Source organism: Haliotis asinina, chromosome 9, assembly GCF_037392515.1.
Source record: "Haliotis asinina isolate JCU_RB_2024 chromosome 9, JCU_Hal_asi_v2, whole genome shotgun sequence".
Taxonomy (NCBI): Eukaryota; Metazoa; Mollusca; class Gastropoda; order Lepetellida; family Haliotidae; genus Haliotis; species Haliotis asinina.
Window position 1 is genome coordinate 18,754,479 of NC_090288.1, and position 25,496 is coordinate 18,779,974.

Below are 25,496 nucleotides of genomic sequence, written 5' to 3' on the forward strand. Positions count from 1 at the left end.
GGTCAATTAGGTTTCACGCCAACAATGGTTATTTATTTATATTTACGACATCTTGAGTTATCTAGAATCATGTAATTTCATCATTTATATAAACGTTTAGTTCTAATGATAAATCTTCATATTTGTAGGGATATGTACCTAAATGGTAAATACATTCCTGACAGCATTTTAGTACGAAAGTCGGCGCTATTTCCCTTGCAAGATGGCGGTGATTATCGACGAACCAACCTGGTTTGACAACTTTTTGCATTATGGTCTGTTCGCTGGGGCTATTTTTCAGCTGATTTGTATTTTTGCAGTTGTCTTCGTACCTAAGAGTCAACAAGAAGAGGTTTGTATTTTGTTTAACTGCATGGTATCTTTGTTGATTAACTGAACGAGTGTTGTGACAATCGATAAAGTCGATCATGTTCATGATGTTGACGTTGCAATGTCTGAAAAACATTATTTAAAAGTCAAGAAAGTTTGCGAGAGACAGTGCTTTCGTACACTGAACCAGTTCGATGACGCGAGGGATTCGTAGCTCAGACTGGTTCGTAGACTGTGATTTCGTAATCGTGTATTCATAATTCAGTATTAGTATTTTATAATCTTACTGAATTTGATAATCACTTGTATTATGTATAACGAAGTTATTAGTTTACTCATAAGTTTCCGGCACGAGGAAAATAATGAAATTGGTGAACAGAAAACTGTTATTTAGGTTGTCATAGGATGAAAATAAATCAGTCTACTCATCGAAAACTGGTTGCCCTGAGTTCATTACCGACCTGATATATTTTCTATTTCACAAAACTCAGACACTTTTCATTTACACTACCGTCATAATATTGATTTTCATCTTCAAATATGTTGAAGTTGACCCATTTTACTGACGTCTACGGAGCCACTGGATGTCGACATTTATGAACCAGTCTGGTTTACAGCCACATTTGCAATACATTAAGTCATTTATTTGGCAAGAGTGCAGTTTACCATGTTTACCAGGTTTTGACTACTGGAGCAGCAATTGGCTCTGACTGTCAGATTCTTACCTGAATACCCCGCAATTCAATCCAAGTACAAGTGCTGCCATATTAGTATTATCATTATTAAGGACTCCTCTCTCAGAACAAATAGTGAACGGTGTAAATATTTTAATGATAGGTTGTTCAACATTTTGTTTTACTTTTAGGACAAAAATTCTGAAAAAAAACACTGATGTTTTGATTATGCTCAGCATTTCATTGAGCATTATATGGTTATTAGTTCTTGAGTTAAGATTGCTAATAATTGAAAATAGCAATCATCAGTCCATGTTTGAGTCAATATTGTATCATTACTTCAAGTTTCTGACCTATTCAGTTTTATGTTTCAGAATGAAGACACTGTCCCATCAGATCAGTCTTCACAAACAGCAGGAAGGACAGAGAGCTACCGCAGAGGGAAAGGCAAAGACAAGAAAAAACATCGATGATTGACTGTATACATTTTGGTAATTTTTATTGCAACATATTGAAAGTAATAAAAGATGCACCAGCTTGTATCCATTTTATCAAATTGATCATTCTGAACTTCAAATTGCCAGGAATATGAGCTCAGACCTTGAAAAAACAATGATTTGAAATTTCCTTATAGTGAAAAACTGGCCCCATATTTTCTAAATAAATGGTTCTTTGAGTTTATCACTATTCACATGAGTCTGTTTGGATATTCCATCAGTTTCATTCATGCTGACATGGTAAAGAACCTGTCATTTTATGAAAGTAAAGAAGAAAGAATAATTTGTCCTTACCAATATTATCTCTCTGATCTAGGGTAGTGGGTGAGTGGTAGCCTTGTGGTAATAGCTGTTTGCTTGTCACACCAAGGTTCAATTTCCCACGTGGGTTATTGTGTCAGTTCCATTTCTTGTGTTCCTTGCAGTGATATTGCTTGAATATTGCTTAAATTGGCATAAAACCTTACTCAATCATCTTTTTGTTTATATCCTCAAGTCCACATTTTTCTTTTCAGATTAACATGGATATGCAAAAACATAGACTACGGCTGACTACATGCGTGCCAGCTAACTTGAATGACAGTTTTCCTGGCTTAGTCATAATTGTAATGTTGAAATGTGAAGAGAGTGTTTGGTGCTTTATGTCTCAAAAGCTGTCCCCAAAATGGAGTGATTGTATACAAATCTGATTACTTACATGTATCTGTGTTTTCACACACCGTTTATTCATCTTCCTATTGGTTGTGATAATATATTCATGTTATATTTTTAGATTATTTATGTGCCGTCGCCTGATGTGTAATGAAATAAAATCTCTTACCCATAAGTGATGTGTTACAGTCTTTATCAATTTTTTACATCAGTCATTTTTAGAAACATGAAAGTGCATGAACTTCCAGCTGGATTTGGGAGTTAAGGAAGCAGGATGACATAGCAATCACCCTCTCCAAATTTTAGCAAAGTAGAAAGTGGCAATTTATTTTAGGCTAGCAAGACATGTGAAAATAACATGTTGCATTTGGTTTGATAGTTCAAACCAACGAGAAGAATGACATGTTGAAGTTTCTTGAGTAAAACATGAACTTGTGACACGCTGTAGATGCTGTACAGGAACGTCCCTTTTCTGGATGTATGATAGAAGTTAAAAAAATGTGATTTGCCAGAAAGAAAGTCACAAAGTTGCCTTTGTCCAATGCAGACTAAGGAAACAACATACAGTGGAAGCTGTCTACACTGGCACTCATTGGGACTGAAGAAATAATCCTCTTTAAACAATGTGCCAGATTGTAGAGCTGATGATAAACGTACAAGCCATAAGCAGGTCAGAGAATTTACGCCAATGTTGACAACTTGCCATTTTGGACAGATGCTGGTTTTCACAGCTTTCACTGTATCTTACAAAGACTTGTAGGTTAATGGATAAATGAAACTAATTTGGGTAATTACAGTGTAGAGCCTGACTGATTGTGTGTCATAGAAAGCAGGTGGGAAGGAATGATGCTCATGTTATCACCCACTTTTCGGACTATGACTATGACTGATTACGTATTGGACTTGTGTTTGAACCCCTGGATACCATATGTATGTGTCATTCGCTGACTAACTCATGCCCAGGGATCTCTACAGCTCGCAAAGTGTATACAATGTATTTTGCTGCAACACAGGATACATGCTGCTTGCATAATATTAAGGCAATACACTAGAAATTTTCATATGGGAATGCATTGTCTCTATAAGTCTGAAAGTAAATGCAAAGTTGGATCCCTCAGGCACATCAGAACCTGTAACAGTGTGTTCGAACCCTACTGTGTTTTAGGATAGTCTTATGAACGCTATACACATCCTTAACCAACATGATAAACCCAGAGACCTACACCACTTCAAGCTTTTCACCCACATTACGTTGTTACACAGTGATGTAGCTAGAACATTGTTCAAAGGTGGGACCCATGAAGACTCTGAGTAGAATAGGCCTTCAGCAACCCATGCTTGCCATAAAAGGCGACTTTGCTTGTTGTAAGGGGCAACTAACAGGATTGGATGGTCAGGCTCACTAACTTAGTCAGTTTCCAATTGTGCAGATTGATGCTGATGCTGTTGATCAGTTTATTGTCCTGTCCGGACTCAAATATTTACGGACCACTGCCATATAGCTGGAATATTGCTGAGAGAGGTGTAAAAGTGACCTCACTTATTTCAACTTACTTTCTCCTTCAAGGATCTTATACCCATGGATCATAACAGTAATGTTCACATTGTGTTTATTCAGACCATTCAGCATCCACAGCACATAATATAAGAAAACACTCTTTCCAAATAGTTTTTATTTATGAGTATATGCAAATTTAATCCCGGATCTGTGACAAATTCAATGACATGACATGACATATCATCAATGATGATTTTAGTGGAAGAGACAGACATACCATTTTATAAGGTTACATCTCTGAGTGTATTAGCCAATTCAAATGGAGTAAGTTTGAGTCAGATGCCATACTTCTATGAGACTTATTTAGTGTTTCTTTTTCAAAGATGGTAGCCATAACAGAAGTCTATAATGGTGACAACATTTTATGAATAAATAGTCATGGAAACAAGTAAGGGAACACATGAAAGGTCAAGTGGTCAACCATTCCTTTCCAGGTCTCTTCACAATATGTGAACTTTCATGTGTTCCCCTATTCCTTTCCATGAGTATATTTGAGAGTAATAGATATTTCATTATGGCTGAAGGCATCAAGGTAAACTAACTGGCAAAGAAATTTCTCAATTAACATGCTCACAATTACTGATACTACCATAAAGTGAAATGTTTTCCAAAGACATTCGCCAAAACATGTTCTGTGGTCAAGTAGCAAGGCATAACTCACGATTACGTGAATTTAGTGGTGGCATGAACAAAAATTGAAAAAGAGAAAATACACAAAAGAACATTGCTGAAAATACGCGTGCAAAATTGTTGCATAGATATAGATCTGGAACAGTGCTACCAACAGTATCAAAAAGAACATCACAGAAATGCGGTGACTTCCACAAGCCGAACGTCACAGAGCCATTGGTATGGCAGAAATGGGAGCCTCACAACTATACATGGCAAGAGTCTTCAGTTGCAGCCAAGCAGAGAACACGACTTGTCATCCTTCATGGAAATTTGACTGCTTAAAGGTATGGAGACGAAGCCTTGAGAACAGTTGCGTTACTACTCGAGCGTCAACAACCGATGGGGTTAATCGTACAACAGACAATGCGCGTTCACATTCTTCCAGACTCGTACAAGACTATCTCAACAACGTGAACACCAACGTAACAGGGCTTTACTGTATTGTCCTGGCCAGCACGATCTCCGAATATAAATCAGATAGAGCATTTTTGGGATCATCTTGATAAACAGTTGCGACAAGAGCAACCCTTCACCAGCACACTGACAGCAGCTCTACCAAGTTCTCTTGGATTTGTGACACAAAATTCTTGCTGACGTCATCCGGCGACTAATGTTACGTCATCTACGAGGAGACGTGTTTATGGCATGTAGTGATTCAAGGGGTACTCACACGCTCTATTGAAGGCTTGGAAGTTCCATAATGTGACTTGAAACTACACTCTTATGAATGAACTGTGATTGGGTAACATTTCATTGTGACCCCACGTCTCTTGGGCTTGATCCCTTGATTACTATCGATTGGCTGTTGGTTATTCTGTTTCATACATGGTCAACTGTTAATTTTTGTATAATGACCAATATTTCTCTCACATATGTCTTGGTGTCTCCTTTATGAGTCATAAAATCAGGTTAAGTTTTCTTTTGCCCGTGATATTATGTACACATGAGCATTCAATTAAGCGCCACCAAAAATAATTGTCGATTGTATCAAGAAGGGATCAAAACAGATAAGTCAACCACTTATGTCTAAATAAACATGCAGTTAGCATGAAATTCACGTGCTGGCTCAAATGCATGCTTTTCATGCTAAAGTTCTGTCATGGTACAATCGACTGAGGGGTATAAAAAGGTGAAATGAAGTATTCTCATTGCTTTCTTGTCGACTCATCAATAAGCGAACAGTGCTGACATTAAACCCTTTTGGACATGCCGAGGCGTAGGTTTTCTGAAAATACCAGGTGGCAGATTGAATATCAGTCACACTGTCATAGTCGCCTTGTAAAGAAACATCAGGAAGACCGAGAAAGACCACTCCCCATGATGACCGTGCCCTACTGTTCGCCTAGTGAGACGGAGCCCATGACCAAAGCCGAAGATCTCAGAGAACAATGGAGAGTGGGTGTTCGTCTCTCAACCAGCACCATCATTAAACCCCTTTGGACATGCCGAGGCGTAGGCTTTCTGAAAATACCCGGTGGCAGGTTATTGGTATGCATGAAGCTGGTTTGTCCCGTCGCAGCACTGGGTCCAGATTGAATATCAATCACACTGTCATAGTCGTCTTGTAAAGAAACATGCGGCCACTGGTGACGTCAAGGATCGTCCACGATCAGGGAGACAGAGAAAGACCACTCCCCGTGATGACCGTGCCCTACTGTTCGCCTAGTGAGACGGAGCCCATGACCAAAGCCAAAGATCTCAGAGAACAATGGAGAGTGGGTGTTCGTCTCTCAACCAGCACCATCAGGAGGCTCAGGACCGCTGGACTCTGTGCACGTTGTCCAATCAGACGTCCCTTACTCACGCCGTCTTCTTTTTCGTGTTACCGATGGCCGTTGGCGAGTTTGGAGAAGGAGTAATGAGGCTTGTCAACATCGGATGATCCATGTAGCTGAATCCTTTGGTGGTGGTTCTGTAATGGTGTGTCGCATACTTGCAAAACAACGCTGTTGACAGATTACCTTGGCCTGCGAGAATCCCTGATCTCAACCCAATTGAGCATTTATGGGACCATCTGGGGCGTCAAGTTCAACTAATTGATCCACCTGTTCAAAATCTACAGGACTTAGCCCAGGCTCTTCATGACGAATGGCAGAGGATTCCAGTGATGCGCATTTGGCGTTTGATTTCCAGCATGAGGAGGAGGGTGTCAGCAGTTATCCGTGCGAGGGGAGGATACACCAAATACTGATGTCACCATTACTGTTGGCTTAGGATTGAACAGTGAACGGTTTTTTTTCAGAACTTTGTGTACGTTGGACCACAGACATTGTCTGTGTGACCATAGTTTTGGACATGATTATTGATAATGTTTTTAGTGCCCCCATATGACCGTCAAAAAATTACAGTCGAAAATAGCAGCAGTGTTAGTAGTTGATGGATTGACACTTCAGATGGTTCAGTTAACAAAATTATAACCGTGTGTTTGGTTTCCATATCACGAATGGCCAGTGTGTGGTGTTAAACAGAGTCTTATAGCATGAAAATGGGTGGTGCTTAATTATTGCTCATGTGTATTTATTACTGTCATTGACGGAGTTTTGCCTCTATATATTTTATACACAATCGTCCCATCACATAGGGGACAGCACTCTTTGACTGAAGGAATTTTAAAGAAGCTGAGCTAACATACTTACTCCTGAGTGATTTGTCACATCTTCTTACAGTAAACATGGTTTGTTTGCTGTTTAACACCTACAAACATTTCAGTAATATGGCGGCAGTCTGTAAATAATATACCCGCCCCATCTCGTCGCCGACTGGTAAATGTGCAACAGTTGGCGCGTTAATTGTAAAACTGCCCTATTAAACCGTCCAGTTGAAGAGTGCACGCTGAACAGTGTGTCAACAGAGTCAGTGTTCGTCTCCGTGTTGAAACAACTGTCATCCATTCAACATACACAAGTACTCGCTATGCTTGACCGAGACGAACAATCGTGTTTAAGCCCTCAGACAGGTAGCGTGTTTGACACACACTTGCAATTGCTAAAACATTCCCAACCAAGTACGAGACAGCTAAGCATGGGGGCGTGGTGGGCGAGCTGGCTAAGGCGCCAGGCTAGTGATCCATCGAGGTTGAGGTTTCGGGATCGAGGTTTACCGGTTGTAAAAACTTTGGAGTCAACTTTGTGTGCGGACTCTTTCAGTGTTGTCACAACCCCTAGTGTACAATACACAACCCTGTGCACTTAAAAGAACCCACGAATCCGTTGGTATATGACCAGATGGTGTCCACATGAACACGTGCATACACCTAGTTGCGGGTACAGCAACGTGCAGTAAACTTGGACAAAGTGCTGTGACTATGTGTCCCAGTCCACCCAGCTGTCATTTGGGTACCTCGTTAGGATGAGAGAGCCACAATAAACTCGATGCGCCTAGGGGCAGCAAGAGTTGTATACTCCCCAGGGAGTTGAGATTGAAATACGATGTGCTGTTGAGATTGACATCCAGTGATCGAGGGAAAAATACCAGCGCCTTGAGCATGCACTAGTGGGTGGATATGTGCGCTATATAAATATCCTATCTATCTATCTATCTATCTATCTATCTATCTAAGCAGAGACTTTCTATTCCAACTTCATGGTTCATTATATGGTCCGCCCATGTAGATTCATTCGCAAGACAATGCAAGTGTTATGCAAGATACTGAACATCCCGAAAGTCCCACTGCAAGATCCTACCATCAAATGGGCACAGGATGTGCAAGCGATTTTTTTTGCACCGTACGCTTTTGTTTCATTATTCTTTAACGCTGCACACAGGAATATACCAGCTATATGACATCGGCTTGTAAAAATGGAATCTAGACCAGACAATCCTGAGATCAACAACATGAGCCATGTGTCAACCAAGTCAGTGAGTCTGACCACCCGATCCCCTTTGTCTTTCCTGACGCCAAGCACAGATTGCTGAAAACCAATTCCAACCATCCGGATCTTCACGGATTCTCTACAATATGCTTATCACCCTCAAGACATAAAGAAGAATGGGAAAACGTATGTTTGTTTAGTCGCAAATGCGTATACCTGAACCCACAGCGAGTCTACATCAACATCCCCACTGTATTCGACGTTCGTGACATATCAGAGACTACCTTTGCATTTATGTTTGGACATGGACACACTAGGTACCACATGCACCACCAGGTACACAGAGTAATTGAAAAAAATCACCTTTGGCAAGTTAGTACCGACAGCAGCAAAGCAATGACGGTTGTGCTGTGATGAGAGAACCAGAGAAGCCATGGTAGAACCAGAGGACAGGATGTTATGGGTTTTTTTCTGGTTTTTGTTTTTGCTTTGTTATGTTTTTTGCTGTTTTTTTAACTTGTTTTGTTTTAGTTTTTTCTCTTCTTGTGGGGGTGGGGTAGGGGTTGTTTTTTCGTTTGTTGTTGTTTTTATTTGTCTGGGTTTTTTCTCCTTTTTTTAGGGTGGTGGTGTTGTTTTAAATATAAAATATATTCTTTTCATTTCCAGACTCCCTGTCTCGACAGTACAGCTATGGGACTGTGAAGTCTGGTACAGGGTGGTTGATATGTCTACATGGTAATGGAACAAATAACTAGTGTTTTAACTTTTAGAATTTGCCTATAATCTAGTATTTCTAATGCTTGAAAAGTTTATCAGTGTGTTGTGTAATACTTCCTACGGGCATGTATGTATCCCTGATTATTTGTTGATTATTTACAGACCGCGTTATATAGCTGGAAAACTGACAATCAGTTAGACAAGCAAGCAATATGTTGTTCGTTAAGATATCATACATGGGCTGATGAACTATGCTTCTTGTCTCCCATAACCCCTGCAGTCCAGTCGGATAGAAAACACGCGGCATTTACCTATCTGGCATCATCAACTGATCCAAAGGGGAGATTACATGTTAGAGTTTACTGTGTCATGTTGACGGGAGCGGGTCAAAGTGGACACACACAGTAGTCAAAATGGCCACAATCCCTAGCCGAAGAAAAGGTCAAATGGCCATACACTATTAAACTATTTTATTTTTCATGTTAATGAGTATTGTGCTCGAAATGCTTTCTTAATTGATACTTTCAGATTGTGAGTTATATTATACTTGGTTTTTCTTCTTCTTCTTTATCCTGCACTTTGGGATGTGTTCTTATGTAAAGCTTTTAGCTGTTTAATTACTCTCGCAATGTTTACTTCACCAGTGCCCCTTTAATTAAGATTAACACAGCGACTTGAAACTTTGCTACAAATATACTGTCCTAATACGGACAATTATTTGACTTAAACTGAAGTGACAAAATAGTTAACTTATCCTCTACATGTAGGATTTCAGTTGTTAGGGTCAATCTGAAATACTAAGCTTCCGCCATATTGGCTACACTGGTTGCATAACGACCCGAGACATACGTTCAGGGTCTTTTCGGGGAGTTTCTTCTCCCTCTAAATATAGTCTCCCTGATGTTATGTGAAAGAAATCTTGATTCATACCTGTGTGCCACTGGATATATGATGGACAATGTGTATGTCGCATAAAAACAACTGATCTGACGTCTACTATGTGTCAAGATCTGAAGTAATTCATTGGTAAATGTTAATAGATATGGTATCGTATTTGTTTTGTCAGTCAGTATTAGCAACAGTGGCCACTTACGGAGCAATAATGATCACGGAGCTATAATTCTCTGTTATCTCCCAAAGTATCGGTAGTCACCGGGTAATCCAGCTACAGGGGAGTGAGTAACAGAACAGCCAAGCGAGGGGCTAGAGGTACTAGTTTGTGGCTTGTAACAACAGGGGGCAAGAGGGGTGAAGTGTTTAAATAATGTATGGCCATTTTGACTTTTTGGCATGACTGTGCATTTTGACTAAGGTTTTGTGGCCATTTTGACCATTTCAGGCCATTTTAACTTAGATGTTTTATGGACATTTTGACAAGTGGCGATCTTGACGTCGACTATGACCATGTTTACTAGTGATGACATAATATCACGCGTTCAAAATCCTAAAAAGAATGAAACCGCTGGAATTGATAATATTGCAAGTTCATTTATTTCTTCTTCGATTGATGTGTTCCTAGATATTTATGTTGAATATATTGATATTGTACTTGACACTTGTATCTTTTCAGATAAGTGGCTGACGGGTATCATCAAACAAATTTATGAAAATAAAGGCGGTACTCACTTTGTACATAAGTTAATATTCTCCCACTATCAACATTTTCTATCTCCTTGTGTTTTGTTTGTGTTATTTGTATTTCTTTGTTTGGTCCCGACACGATTAAGATATGCCTCAAAACGGTATAAGCATCTATATTGAAACGTCGCTATTGAGAAAATATAGAAGTTGATCATTCATAAAGGTTCGTCATCTCCCGACAAGAACAGGTCTTTCAATCTCAAGTCAAATAAATGGCTGACAGGTGCTCGAAGAGAGTTACTTCCCTTAGTAGAAACCACTGGCAACGGCGTTGTTGAAATATGTCCGACGCCCGAGAGCTGTTATGATATCGTAGAATCATTGCACAGAGGAAAGAAGAAAGTTGCAGTTTTACCCTATAGCTAACTGGCCGCCATGGCTGCTGTTCTCAAAAGTGCAGCGGTGTCAAGCTCAAACAAAGGACAACCAAGTTCTTTTTACAGCAAGGATAAACCGAATCCAGTGTTTCAATCACTTGATCAAGAATTCAAAAAGTTTACTGGATATATGAAAAAGAGAGCTGGTCCTGGATACAAGAAACCGGATGAAGAGTCATATTCAAGGCCGTAAGAGCTTCAATATATGTCTCCTTATTCTGCACATATTTATATATTACAAAATTCTTTTTTCTCAAATTCTACATTGCCATTTTTCTGATTTCTTACCATCTGTGAGCATGTTTTTCCCAACCACTGAGAGTTGTATTGGCTACTGTAACGATGTGATTGTTTTAGGTTTTGAAAATGTTAAATTTATTTTTATTTGTCCAAACACACACATAAATGTGTCATTCTTTTAAAGGGGCACTGATGCGGAGCGAATAATGTTTCTCTCCAACAGTTTAACTTATTTAGTCCCTGGCGCCACTCCACTGCCCAACACCTGGCACCCCTCCCTGACTGCCTGATTGCTGCGACGAGGCTAATTAGTGCTAATCATGCCTGATTTCCCTGGCAGGTCTCGGATATGACAGGAAACTGTCTAGTCTCACAAACAAGTACTGATTATTTAATTGTGTCGTAAAGATGTAAATAGAAAAGAGGCCGATGTGAATACATATATTACAGCATTTCATGTAATTTATTACCTGTGTCTCTCATACCCCTTTGCCAGTGTGTGCTGTATTTTTATCAACACCTACGCGGTCTTTGTACGTAGGAGATGAACAAATATACAAATTCCTCCTGTCTCTCTCATCGTATTGACTGAATTATAATATATTATTTATAATAGAGTTAAAAAAGAGGTGGGGCTTGCATTATAATCGTCTGTATTTTTTTGCCAATACATTGCTCTTTCTTACTATTTCAAGGAAAGTATCAAAAGGTGTGTAAGTAACATGGAGCATATAGAAATTTATAGTTTGTCACTTTGTTCATCGTAACTTAACGCTGCAAACAAATATCACCATTCATACACATACATACTGCATGATACATTTATCATTACTCGATGCTAAGCAAAGCTTCCCGTCATGTGATGGGATAAAATATCATGAATGTAACGCGTTATATCTCAGTTACTCATTGTATTGGCTGATACTTTGACCAATCGTATCGTGAGAACCTGTCACAAAGGAAGGGCAAGGTGATGGGGCGTGACCTAAATTTCTGAAGAGCACGTTTGGACACTCAGAGTGATAGGGTACAGATTGATTATTGGCTTTATCGTTGACCAATGGCTATGTTGTGTTTCAGCTGTATCAACTATCATGCAACAATTTGTGTATTGTAAACATACCATCAGTTACTGTAATGATGTATGAAAGAAACACATAAGACATATGGGAGTAGACTGACACTATGCTGAGTGTATTCGTTCTCAGATGGCGAACACACATGTCTTAGTATTTTAAAAATATAAAAGAATAACGACTGAAATTGAAGAGAATGAGTGAATTTAGTTTTACGGCGATTTTAGCTATATTCCAGCAGTATCGCACGGGCTTCACACATTGTGCCCTACAACTGACAAGAATGGTATACGGTACCATTTGTACAACACAACTAGTGCATAAAGCGTTATCGTCCTTGGAACAAGTCTTTATGGTAGGCCTCAAAACAGTCAACGCACAAAAACACATCACAACTTGAACATCTGCATTTGATGTCTCGACGTTTGCCAGTCCATTTCATTGTATGTAAGACATACTTAAACCAAATGATGTCCCTCTCATATCATTGTGATGGCAGTGTCAATGGCAGTAAAGACGAATTTACACACATGCATAATAATCTATGAAAGAAGCGTTTTCGCTGATACATTACTAGTGTATACTGAATATTTTAAGGAAAGTACTAATAAGCTAGACTGTGACTTACATATAACAGATTCAGTTTATCGCTTTGGTTCATCTAGATTTAACGCAGAAAATATACAAACATACATGCATACATATTATATAATGCTATTCCTTGCACACACATAAGACAAAGGGTCATGGGATGGGCGTCATCAAAGTTCCCGAATAGGACGTTTTGTATCTTAACTGTTCAATATAGTCCCTGATTTGTTATCTATGACCAATCGTATCATGAGATACCTGTCACATTGGAAATGACAGGTGATGGGGCGTGGGCTAAATTTCTGAAGAGTACGGTCGGTCATTTGACAGCTTGGATACAGATTGACTATTGGTTAGATCATTGACCAATCGATATGCTAGATTTCGGCTTTATCAACTCTAGCTATCATGAAAAACTTTGTGTATCGTGAACATACATAATCGTAAGGATGCCTGAAATGTACACGTAGGACTAACAAGCACTTTGACGAGTTTACCTTTTTTTGAAGCTCCCAAAGCGCTACAATCCGATTATTTTTACCCCGGATAACCCAATCCAACTATTGAGCAGAGATAGTATTTATTTGCGTATACTTTTTGCGCACACTACTTGTACATCAAACATAATGGCTTGCTGAACATTTCAATATAATCTGTACATTGTTACGAATAAATATCATAATTCAAGTACATGTATTATAGAATTAAAAAAAGTAACATGATACTGATTTATTGTGATGTATACACTTGTAGTTGAATCTCCCCAAATATTTATGAAGATGGGCACACTTATATTTGTTTTGAAAGCAAACGAGGTTCAGGGGATTGGCAATGGGCGTGACTCCACAAAACAGGTTAACCAATGATGTAACAATGCATAAGTTTGTTTTACACTTGTCACGGGACAAAAGTTGACCTGGACATGCATTCGACCAGAGGCTGTTATTTTGAGGTTGAAAGAGGTGTTATTATATTTAGTGTTGTCTGTTTGAATGATTAGACGCATCAATTCCGTAACTGATATATTATCCTCCTTTTATTGATGATGGATCTGATACACGTGATCAGTACACAGGATAAGATAATTACAGAGATCAAATACAAACGTTTCTTACACAATGCTTATGTAAATTGCATTGAAAAATCACATTTGAAATAAGCATGAAACAGCTTGAGCAAAATACCCCAGTTACCTTTGTATGGTTTATGTGTACTATGTATGTATACTATGAGTAGATGCAAGAGTTATCACTTCATATTCGATTATGTATTATTGTCAACTTTAAAAATCAATAGTCGCAAATGAATTAGGTCTAAATTAGTAACTTGGTTTATTTCAAATCTACACGAACATGAGTGTAATACAATATTGCTATTTATGTCTAGGATTCATTATATGAACTATTACAATGAATGAATGAATGATTTAATTTAGAAGAAGGTTTTGTAACCTTGTCACCGTTAATTCAATCAATGTGCAAACATAGTATCTTAGTATTCACTCCCAATGACGAGTACCAAACACGTACCTCCTGTAACAACATCTCATAATCCCTTTTCTCGCAGACACGTGTTCATTTGCCTGTATAAGCCCCCGACATTGCAAGCAATTGTTATAAAAACGCATTAATAGTTCTTCTGATTACCACAGAAAGTAACCTCTCTCGTAAGAAAGGCTAATCTTTGATCACTGATTGAAATTATAGGTACAGTACGAATTTAAAATGTAAAACCCCCAATACGCGCCTCTCGCTGAATGAGAGGTGCTTTTCATAACCCCCAATATGCGGCTCTCGCTGAATAAGAGGTGCTTTTATTACCCCCAATACCCGGCTCTCGCTGTGAGAAGCTAATTAATTTGCCGCATATAGGCGGCTCTCTGCCTTACTGAGTTAATTACAAAACGAAGCAGCAAATTGTCAGCACCTGCTCCCTCAACCGTGACTGACAAAGGGGCTGGGCTCCTGTCCACATTGGCAGAATTTCTTCGCCCTACAAAGTAAGGAGGCCGGATGCCCATCACATGCCGTTATTTAAAAATATCCATGGTATTCCTTATCTGATTGTAACAAAATATCCCAGCAGTGTAGTTTTTTGTGATGCCTGGGTGGTATAGTGACTGATCCAATTTGATCTCATTTCTGTGTTTTTTACATCGATATTTAATCATGTCATGTGAAAATATGATGTCTACATACTCGTAGCAAGCCATTTGTTTCATAAAAGTCCGTAAGATTGCAAAGCTTTATATTTAGATAGTCTTGAGGGTTGGTCCAGCTGTCACAGCAAACATCATACGTAAATTCTGTTAGCTACGACCCTGGTTTATTATCTATGATAATAAAAAACACACAGTTGATTTATCTGAATTCATAAACTAATAACAATGACTTTGCCTTTGGTAGAGAAATCTGAAAATTTTCTTGTGTGTACAAATCTGATTATACCCATTTACCCAAGTACACAGCAAACACCAATGTGCATTTCTTATGATATAACAAAGTTCCGTTGGTTTCCTCAAAACAGTTTCGGCCCAAAAGTGTTGTCAGGCTGCATGCAACTCAGAGATTACATCTTCCTTGCTGTAACTCACGTTTGGTGGTATAAACCTACATGTGTTATTTGTCATCATTCACTTGATGGTCAGTTAATGAATTTATAACGGGTATAAATAGTGGTAGCACCACTAAAATTACTCGACATAAGTTCCCATTTGGCATTTCTCCTGTCTGGAGTAAATACTCAACATTATAAATTAAGGTCTGTAGTGGCAAATGTATTGCATGTTATGTAATATGTGCATGTAAGTGATGCAAGAGGGTTTATCAGCTGAGTTACAAAAACAGACATCAATCAAAGGATTAACCGCTAACACACCGACTGATTAATTACTTCTGCAGCGGATTTGTCAAAAAGGCAGTGTTTATGAGTGTAGATTTACGGTAGCTATACTGACTACACCCTGTCATAAAGTATGAATGTAAAAACAACATCCCTCCTACAAAGAAATAACCGCCACAGCCTTGATTGATTGTTGCTCATTATTGGCTAACTCATGGCGGTCATCATACAGTTTGTTGCCAGGTGTGCTGTCCTGGGTGACCAGTGAGATTATGTATACACCAGTGTGAAAATTTCTCAAACGATGTGTCACTTTTTCGCATATTAGACTGTTGAAAGACACAAGACATAGAGCAGGATTATTTACCAGCTGCAGATGAATGGAATATCGTTCTTTTATGTGGATATTGATGGATACATTCCTGAACGAGGTAATAGCCTGACATTGTTGCTATAACTTTCGTCTGTCTTAAATTTAATATTTGCATTTTGTTTTAATTTATTTCTTGCAGCATTCAGCAGAATATGATTCACACTGGCAATCTATACAATGTTTAGATATTAAAATCATGTTAGAAATTCACTGTAAGTATAAGCAGACCGTGTGAGTTTTTTTTATTAACTTTCAAAATGCATACAAATGTGACAAGGAACTAACTATAAAGACCTACACTGACTTTGTTATTTTTCAGTCCTAATGTTATTTATATGGCACTGGCAAATGAGTAAACTTCAAGGTGTTTGTTGTGTTTTCATAATTACGAAGTAAATCTTCATCTTTGTTGATCTGTCTACACTTAAACTATCAATTGTGCATATGGGAGGCGCAGCAGAGATAACGAACCAGTCACGAATTCTGGGATATCATCTGGGTACTCTCAGGAGAAAAACAGTAACAAAAGAAAGCACCAGTCCATGGAAATTGCTCCTCATCACTGCCCCTTTAATCTGTTTTATTGTTGGATTAAGGTTGTTTTTTAACTCACATGATTTAGGATGTCAGTCTTTATTCACACAAAAGTGATACACGTTATGCTCTGTGGAAATGGTGAAAAGGATGATGGTTTGTGTTGAAGATAAAGTTGTCTTAAAGTTAAAGTAATGTTGGAAATAGAAAAAAAAAATGTTTTATATAATATCCAGTCCTGTTGATCTTTGGGTGGTCATGCCACCCATATATTTTGAGACATTCAATGTGATGTCTGCTTTTAGCTTTTTTATGGGTATGATACTCTTTTACATACGTCACCATAAACATTAAGAAAGAAAGACATGCAATAAACAGAGGAGACATATACAACACACATGAGAAAGCATAAAATACATTTATGATGACCCCCTCGTGCCTGTAGGCAACATGTGTAATCCATGCCAAGTGAGTAGATGGTGTGTCATCATACCTGGCTCAGCAAACTAATTGCCATCTACGGTCCCAACTATTGTTTTCAGCAGCAATTTGTGTTTTTTCTAAGTTTTGCCCAATTTCACGAGTAAACATGCTTTTCTGGATATCCTATTACCCGTCCAACAGAACACCCACGACATAAACATTTGTGATTGTGCAAATTTTAGGGATACAGATTGACAGTGTAGAAACATTTTTTTGATATTTCCAAGAGTACTTTAGTTACATATTTTACAATTGTTCATGTGGTAATCAGGACAACTTCAGAAAACAATGAACCCATAATCTGATAAATTATTAAGATCATATCTGAAAATATTATACCTCACAATATCTTTCCAGTGCTGATACCTTATTTGAATTGTGGAACAAGTATGAGGCTCGTCTTCCCACCGTTTATTATCAAAAGAAACTACTGGAAATGGGAGATTTTCTTGTCACCATGAAGGTAAATTGTTTGAATAGTTGACATATTGTTATTCATATTTGATATTTCATTTTGTCATAAGTAATTTATTTAGGCCTTTATCATTGCTCACCAAAGCAAGATAGCTCATTTTCAGTGTTTTGGCCCAATGGTCATTTTTCAGTCCCTTGATACTGGATTATTGTTGACTATTTACTTTAATGTAGGTAAACGGAGAAGATGATAGGGGTTGTTAAACTGTGTCTCTCTGTGTCAAGTGTTAGTGGGTTTTTTTTTCAGGAGTACAAGCTGGCTTTGTGGCAGTGTTATGAAAGGTATCTGCAAGCTTTTGGGGATGTCAATGTGGAAGAGATCACCAATGTAGACATGTTCCGAAATACTTTCTTCCCAAATGGTTTTGATGGAGAAAACGCCGGACTGACAGTGAGTTTATAGTTTCAAGATTAAATTAATTTCTCTTTATGTCATTAATGCACATTTACACCAAACATTATATCTATTTTGTTTTTGTTTTACTTAACATGCTGAGTATTTTGAATTATTATGAGTATGAGCAGAATGACATTTAAAGCTTTAATGTATTCTTATCTATAGCTTTATAAACACATATGGTATCACTATGGCAATTGTGATAACTAGATAGAAATAATAGCTGTCATCTTTGTGAAAAAAATGTATGCATAAATCTTTCAGGTCATCATGTTTGAAATCAACAAGAATTTCTTTTGTGCATTCAGTTCCGTGCCCTCATGGGGAAAAGTATCAGTATGTATCAGGTTGTGAAACTGTCCGACTCAAAGCTACAGAACAAACAGTCTGTTGACCGATGTGTGCAGATCCTCATCTTTCTCAGGCTGGTCATGCAAGTGGTCCTTCCCAAGGAATCCCTCTGTTGGCTTGTTTTCAATGGTATGTACCTAGTGTAGGATTAAACTGTCAAGCAGACGAGTAACATAGGACTGTCCCTAGCACAGATCAGTAACATAGGACTGTCCCTAACACAGACCAGTAACATAAGACTGTCCCTAACACAGACCAGTAACATAGGACTGTCCCTAACACAGACCAGTAACATAGGACTGTACCTAGCATGGATCAGTAACATAGGACTGTCCCTAAAACAGACCAGTAACATAGGACTGTCCCTAGCACAGACCAGTAACATAGGACTGTCCCTAACATGGATCAGTAACATAGGACTGTCCCTAACATGGATCAGTATCATAGGACTGTCCCTAGCACAGACCAGTAACATAGGACTGTCCCTAGCACAGATCAGAAACATAGGACTGTCCCTAACACAGACCAGTAACATAGGACTGTCCCTAACACAGACCAGTAACATAGGACTGTCCCTAACACAGACCAGTAACATAGGACTGTCCCTAACACAGACCAGTAACATAGGACTGTCCCTAACACAGACCAGTAGCATAGGACTGTCCCTAACACAGACCAGTAACATAGGACTGTACCTAGCATGGATCAGTAACATAGGACTGTCCCTAAAACAGACCAGTAACATAGGACTGTCCCTAGCACAGACCAGTAACATAGGACTGTCCCTAACATGGATCAGTAACATAGGACTGTCCCTAACATGGATCAGTATCATAGGACTGTCCCTAGCACAGACCAGTAACATAGGACTGTCCCTAGCACAGATCAGTAACATAGGACTGTCCCTAACACAGACCAGTAACATAGGACTGTCCCTAACACAGACGAGTAACATAGGACTGTCCCTAACACAGACCAGTAACATAGGACTGTCCCTAACACAGACCAGTAACATAGGACTGTCCCTATCACAGACCAGTAGCATAGGACTGTCCCTAGCACAGACCAGTAACATAGGACTGTCCCTAGCACAGATCAGTAACATAGGACTGTCCCTAACACAGACCAGTAACATAGGACTGTCCCTAACATGGATCAGTAACATAGGACTGTCCCTAGCACAGACCAGTAACATAGGACTGTCCCTAGCACAGACCAGTAACATAGGACTGTCCCTAACACAGACCAGTAACATAGGACTGTCCCTGGCACAGATAAGTAAACAAGAAACAGGTTCAAGAACCATATGAGTGATGTTTGTGATAATTTAAATAATTTAAAGTCATAAATTATGACACCAAAGCATGCAAGCAGTTAAGAAAAGACATTGATTTTTCAGTCAGAAAAGTGTGTTTGTCCCTCATGGAACTGAGATGGATGACGAACAAGTGTAATGGGATGATGTTTTGATGTTGTCCAATGTTTCAGGTACAGTGCACATATACAGCATTTCAAGACACCTCATGTCACTGGGACATTCAGCAAGGGTACGTACTGTGTGCTTTGTCATGGAATTTTTCTTTGATAATAAATATTATGTATCATATTTAGTATATGCAATCTTATTAAAATATAGAACATGAGGAATTTGCTACTGAAGCCAGTTATTCAGATGTCCATTGTGATGAATGTATTTCAAACCTGAAACACAAAGGTTCACCCTGAAATCTGTATACAAATCTATTTTGTGAAATCACAAGATCAATGAATAGTCAGTGCATCATAATTAAAATTAAGCTGACAAGAATGGAAGATATGAGTCAAATATCTGGCAGGAACTGTAAGCAACTCGCCCTATATTTTGTGCCATATTATAGCAAAAAAGTGTTTGAGGCTGGCATAAGTTGACAGTTTAAAGCCAGTTGTCCAATCTGTTATTGTCAAGGAGATAAGACATGTGGTTATACGATGCCTCAGTTCTCCCTTCTGTATGTCCAGCCTTGGAACCGTCCAATCCAAACATGAATCCAGATGCTTGAATACCCAAGAGGCAGAGAAGTTGAAATTACTGATGCCTCTGACAACTCTCAGCATTTTACTGTTACTTTAATCATTTGCTGCCACACACACATCAGTTCTCCTGAGACAGATTGTCTGGTCCAGACTCAGTTATTCACAGAGCATACCATATAGCTGGAATACTGCTGAGTGTGTCACAACACTAAACTCACTCAGTTGTCTGAGACATTATAAAGAGCAAAGTAATTATAAGTGACCGTTGGTGAAAAAATATATAGCCACAACAATCATGGAAGGTCGAGATAGGTGTGTTTTCACTTAGAGCATTCATGTATATGAAGCTGAAGACAAAGCTCAGTTATTGGTAGATTAGTGTATAGCATTGATTATTATGTTATTAGATCAATCTGTCTGATGTGATATGAATCTTCATTCATGTACGAAGTCTGAGTTATGTGAAAATTAAGTCTGTGTTGTTGTTGAATGCATGATCCATCTATATTAGCTTACAGTTTTGAGAAATGAACAAATAGGATCTTGGATCAAATTGATGCTCTTGTTGTGTAGGTCCTTGAATTCCTGCTGTGGGCAAGCATGTGTATGGAGACCTCCGTGCCACTCCTGGCTGTCAAGTACCTCCCATGGCGCACCACCCTCTACACTGCTGTGTGTCAGTGCTACTATGACTGCAAGGCAGGGCAACATGCAGAGGTGGGTATCTGTTGGTTTTCATGGGTATAAGAACATTGCAGTTGGAGTCTTTGAACATTGTTTTTGCAAACATGTGTTAATTCAGAGAGTCCTTTCCTCAAACGAATTTAGACTTGCAGGGATAAAACTTAGAACTGTTATGTCTTTGGCAGATGATGAAGTATAAATTTTTGTTCAAGTGATATCAAAGTGACTGTGAGATGCATGGTGATTGTTGCAGGGATTCGCACGCCGTGGACTGGCCAAGATCAATGAACTGAGTAAGCTGGAGGGCCTGAGTAGTTCCCAGGAGACACCTGAGTCTGAGATTGCATTCAGGGAGGCAACAGTCAAGGTATATCATTATTTTTTTTAAAGAGGCCTTCCTTGGGATACTTCTAAACATTAATATGTCCATTTCAAAGCCTACAACAGTTGTCATTATATTTTTCAGTAAAATATGTGCAAAACAAAAACTTGTCATATTCAGCCACCCCTACAGGGTCCCAGGGAGCCCCAACAGCCAAGAGCAAATCACTCTAAGTCTGAACTTTGTGCCTCAAATACTGAGGTAATACAAGTATTGTATTGCAAGGGTGTTAGGTAGAAATGTATGCTCCTATTTTCATTCATCATTTGTTGTAACTTTGCTATCAGGCTGCTCGATATCAAGCCATGTGACTTTCAAGATGGTGGATTTCGTGGCTCTCTATTCTTCACCTTACCAATTAGTATTTGCTTGGGATGAGAGAGTGGGAAGAGGGGATGAAATACATGGGTACCACACCTACCATCCCAAAAAGCCATTAACACAAGAAATCTAAGGATTCAGGTGCTTCTACTTCTTCTTCTGCCTCGGTTGAGGCAGGGTAAGTGGGTAAAGCTTTTTGAAAAATGTGCAGCATCCCCCTCTGCTTCCTTCAATACATTGGTTATATTGCAGCAACAGATGGTCGTCTGTAAGTTCCTCATATCTGAGGCTGTGTCCAGTCTCCAGCTGGAGATTGACGGGTAGTGGGGATGGTGCACGGTGCATCTGTGAGGGAGGACCTAATCTGAGGCCTGGTTTCAGGGCAGGCCTGATCCCCAGGAGTAGCACTGACCTGACTCTCAGCTCCAGGATCAGGCATGGTTTGGGTACTGTTTCTGGCCTGTGTGTCGTCCCTTGCTTGGGGCAGCTACCTGGTGCTAGTTGTATGGGTTTGGGCCCATCAGTGACTATTGCACTAGTCATAGGGTTGTTGCAGGCATCATCAGTGACATTGACTTCCGTGGCTTTGTTTTGGGCTGCCCTTCTTGACCTTTCATCACTTTCAGTGACTTCTTCTCTACTCCAGCCTTGGAGCCTTCTCTGGTTGCAGTAATCTTGGCTCTTGAGAATCTGGAAGAGGCATCCATGGAGGATGATGAGGCTAGGGAGGTCCTCCTTCTGGTTATCTGTTGTGCAGTACTCTGTGGACACTCAAAAAGCACTGCAGGCTTTGCTATTCAGGTTGGGCTTTACCATATGTCCTTGTGCAAGCACAGTATTTCAGAAGGCCGTGAGGGCTGTCAGTACCATTGTTAAAGATCAGAGGGTCATTTTGCTGTCACTTTGCTGCCCCCATGGCGTGGGCGTGGACATTGCTTTGGATGCTAGGCAGCTTCAGGAGGTGTGGTAGTTTCTACTGTGGGATGAGACTGTTTGACACAGTCTTTGTGATGGACAGAGGCGTGAATTAGACGCTTGTTGAACTTGTCAATAGGTCTTGATTCGATGTCTGGTCCTTTCTTTCATGATCTGTTGTCTCTCTCCCTCCAGCTGAGACCATATACAAGATAGGTACCCTTTCTTGTGGCGGTAACATCTGGATGATAGGTTAGTGACATGCTTACTTCTGTCTTTCAGGAAGAGAGGGTTAGTATTTGGTTGCCAGATTCCCACTGTCATAGGGATCACTGGTTTCTTTCATGTAATTGAGTCTGTTGAACTTCCAGTTTTCTCTCACTCACTATTGTCTCTTCGACATGCTTACATCTTAGATGTCCGTAAGATTCTATAGGGTTATATGAAATGAACAGCAGTTATCTGTTAAGGATAAGCAGGTGTTCTACTGTTATGGTGGTGGTACGGCTGGCCTTCCAGTGAGCAAGCAAACTATTTGTTGGTGGCTGGTCTCTGTCATCCATTTCTATGGGTTATGTTCACTAGCGTTTAACTACCCTGAAGGGATGAAAGCTCACTCGCTTAAGGCAGTGGTCTCCTCCAAAGCATATGCTGCAGCCCTACCTTTTGTGGTAATCTGTTCTATGGCCATTTTCAGCTGACTAAGCATACTTATCCATCATTTCCAACTCGACAAGCACTCTCATGAGCGTGCTCGGTTTGGTCTCCAGTGGGTAGGGTCATGACACTTGAGCCAACTGAACATTTGTAACTATTCTCTTATTGTATCCAGTTGGTGAAGGGATTTTATCAAAAGGTATGTTGTGGTGGTTTCCATCTGTATGCCATTTCAAGGGTTCATAAGTTTCCTTTTTAAATCCTATCAGTATGCTTACATGCCTGGGTTAATAGTGGAACTGTTTAGTGAGTCACTCACTCCCCACACCTAAATTCATTGGCTAGGAGGCCAGGTTGTTAATATGCTATGAGCCAAGTTGGCAACAAGCTTGGCAGCTGGTTGTCCCTCTCCACAGCCATACACCAGCCTGATTGACAGCTGTGGTCAAGTGATGGATTGAATGTGTTTTCTCTCTCTCTGCTGATATAGGTCATAGATTTTTAAGGTGGACATTTTAATGTTTATAAGTACCCCAAGGTGGACCCTTTTCAAAGATCTGTTAGCCTCCACAGGTTTGTTAAAGTTTTAACCTTACTGCTAATGTATTCTTGACTGAGTTACACACAGATTTTTTAGATTACTTCATGTGAACACATAGTCTCCCGTGAATCATGATGGCCAAATGGCAATAAGACCCACTGGTAGCTTGTTGTGTAATACAACACACAAAATTCCAATAGTGTATTGCAACACAAATAAGTTGGAACCTCTGTTGCTGACTGACTTTAGTTTATATAAAACTGCACACTTTCAGCCTTCATGGAACTTAACTTTGGGGGTTTGATATTTTACAGATTTACTCTATTTCACATGTTTCATGACCTCCCAGCCAACCCCACGTCAGCATTGAGCACCTGGCATGAATGCAATATATGAGACAGATTAAGTCTTTAGAATATCAGATCTGTTAGTATCTCTTTATCAAGATGCTTTTGTTAATGATAAAATAGTTCAATAAGTAGTTGGGTCATTTGTTGTGAATGTGAAAACTCCTTGTTGTTACGATTAGGTTATGATACATGTATTTTATAACCTTCACAAGGGGGACACTACATTTGGAGTTTTATCCCTGTTACAATGATCTCATTCAGCAAGCATTATTTCATGTTGTAGATGGCTGTGATGGTGTACAAAAGATCTGTCATGGAGACCAGGAGAAAACCAAAGGGATTGTTGCGGCCCAAAACACGGGCTAACCTCAAGGATGTTCTCAATGTAAGAAACTGTTCATAGGTTGTTTCCATACAATGTCTAATGTGTCAAGTTATTCCAGCGTTTGACTGATACCTCATGATGCTCATCAAGGAATATTTACATTTAACATATTTGGTGTTTCTGCAGCTTCCATGGCCTCGCACCCCAAGTGAAAAGATGTTGGCTGACATGTTTGAAGGAAGTGCTGCCCAGATCCTGGCTGTTCTAGAGAGTCTCCAGGACACAAACCGACGTGTCCTGCTCACGTCCCCACCAGCTCCAGACAATGAGCCAGAGATCCTAGATGTCTTCTGTGAACTCTTTATGGCAGCACAGGAAATTCTGGCAGGTTGGTGAAATGAACATTTTTGTGTGTATGTCATGTCAGTCTTGAATCATGTGGTAATCTAACTCTTACTATAATAAACAGTGTTGATGATCCTGTGATCTATTCTGGTGGCAAAGATTTGTCATGGTTGTTCTGATGGTCACATCTACAAGTCTCTACACAATATCACCCTCTGTATTGTTACAGCAAAATAAAGTTAAGGAAACAGTTAGCGGATGCGAAATTGTGTTTCTCAGCTTCGTTAGCATCCTACAGACATTATTTTCAACAAATGTTCAAGCATGAAAGTGAATATTGTTTTGTGCCATAACAGCAACATGTAAATAATCAAGTCTTTGACAGATAAATGGTGGTTGATAACATGATCAGTAATGTGTGTGGTGACACACACTACACAGCTATGGGCTACCAATCCTCATTAGTTGACTTACAACAAACATGTGCTCTGTTTCCCAGGTGGAGGCGGGAACAAGCCACCAGGTCCCAAGCCCATGAGTTCACTTGGTGGTCATCCTCTAGCATCGGTCGTCACTGACAGGGACCTCATGGAAATGGCCACAAAAGGTATGTATCTGAATAATAGCTGGAAATATTATAAATGATAACAGATTTAACAATACTCAGTGCCTATGATCTATATCAATAGTCAGCC

The 25,496-nt window shown here is 39.5% G+C and overlaps 1 protein-coding gene across 1 annotated transcript in view; it reads left to right on the plus strand.

Annotated features, from left to right (window-relative positions):
* Positions 1-10,789: 10,789 nt before the first annotated feature.
* Positions 10,790-25,496, plus strand: part of LOC137295782 (cilia- and flagella-associated protein 54-like) — a 79,689-nt gene continuing 64,982 nt past the window's right edge. Inside the window, exons 1-10 of the mRNA XM_067827323.1 lie at positions 10,790-11,097; positions 17,404-17,509; positions 17,768-17,911; positions 18,226-18,397; positions 19,757-19,815; positions 20,855-20,998; positions 21,219-21,332; positions 24,415-24,516; positions 24,643-24,844; positions 25,301-25,408. Of these exons, the coding sequence (XP_067683424.1) occupies positions 10,907-11,097; positions 17,404-17,509; positions 17,768-17,911; positions 18,226-18,397; positions 19,757-19,815; positions 20,855-20,998; positions 21,219-21,332; positions 24,415-24,516; positions 24,643-24,844; positions 25,301-25,408 (1,342 nt within the window). The 5' untranslated portion in view covers positions 10,790-10,906. The remainder of the gene's footprint in view (positions 11,098-17,403; positions 17,510-17,767; positions 17,912-18,225; positions 18,398-19,756; positions 19,816-20,854; positions 20,999-21,218; positions 21,333-24,414; positions 24,517-24,642; positions 24,845-25,300; positions 25,409-25,496) is intronic.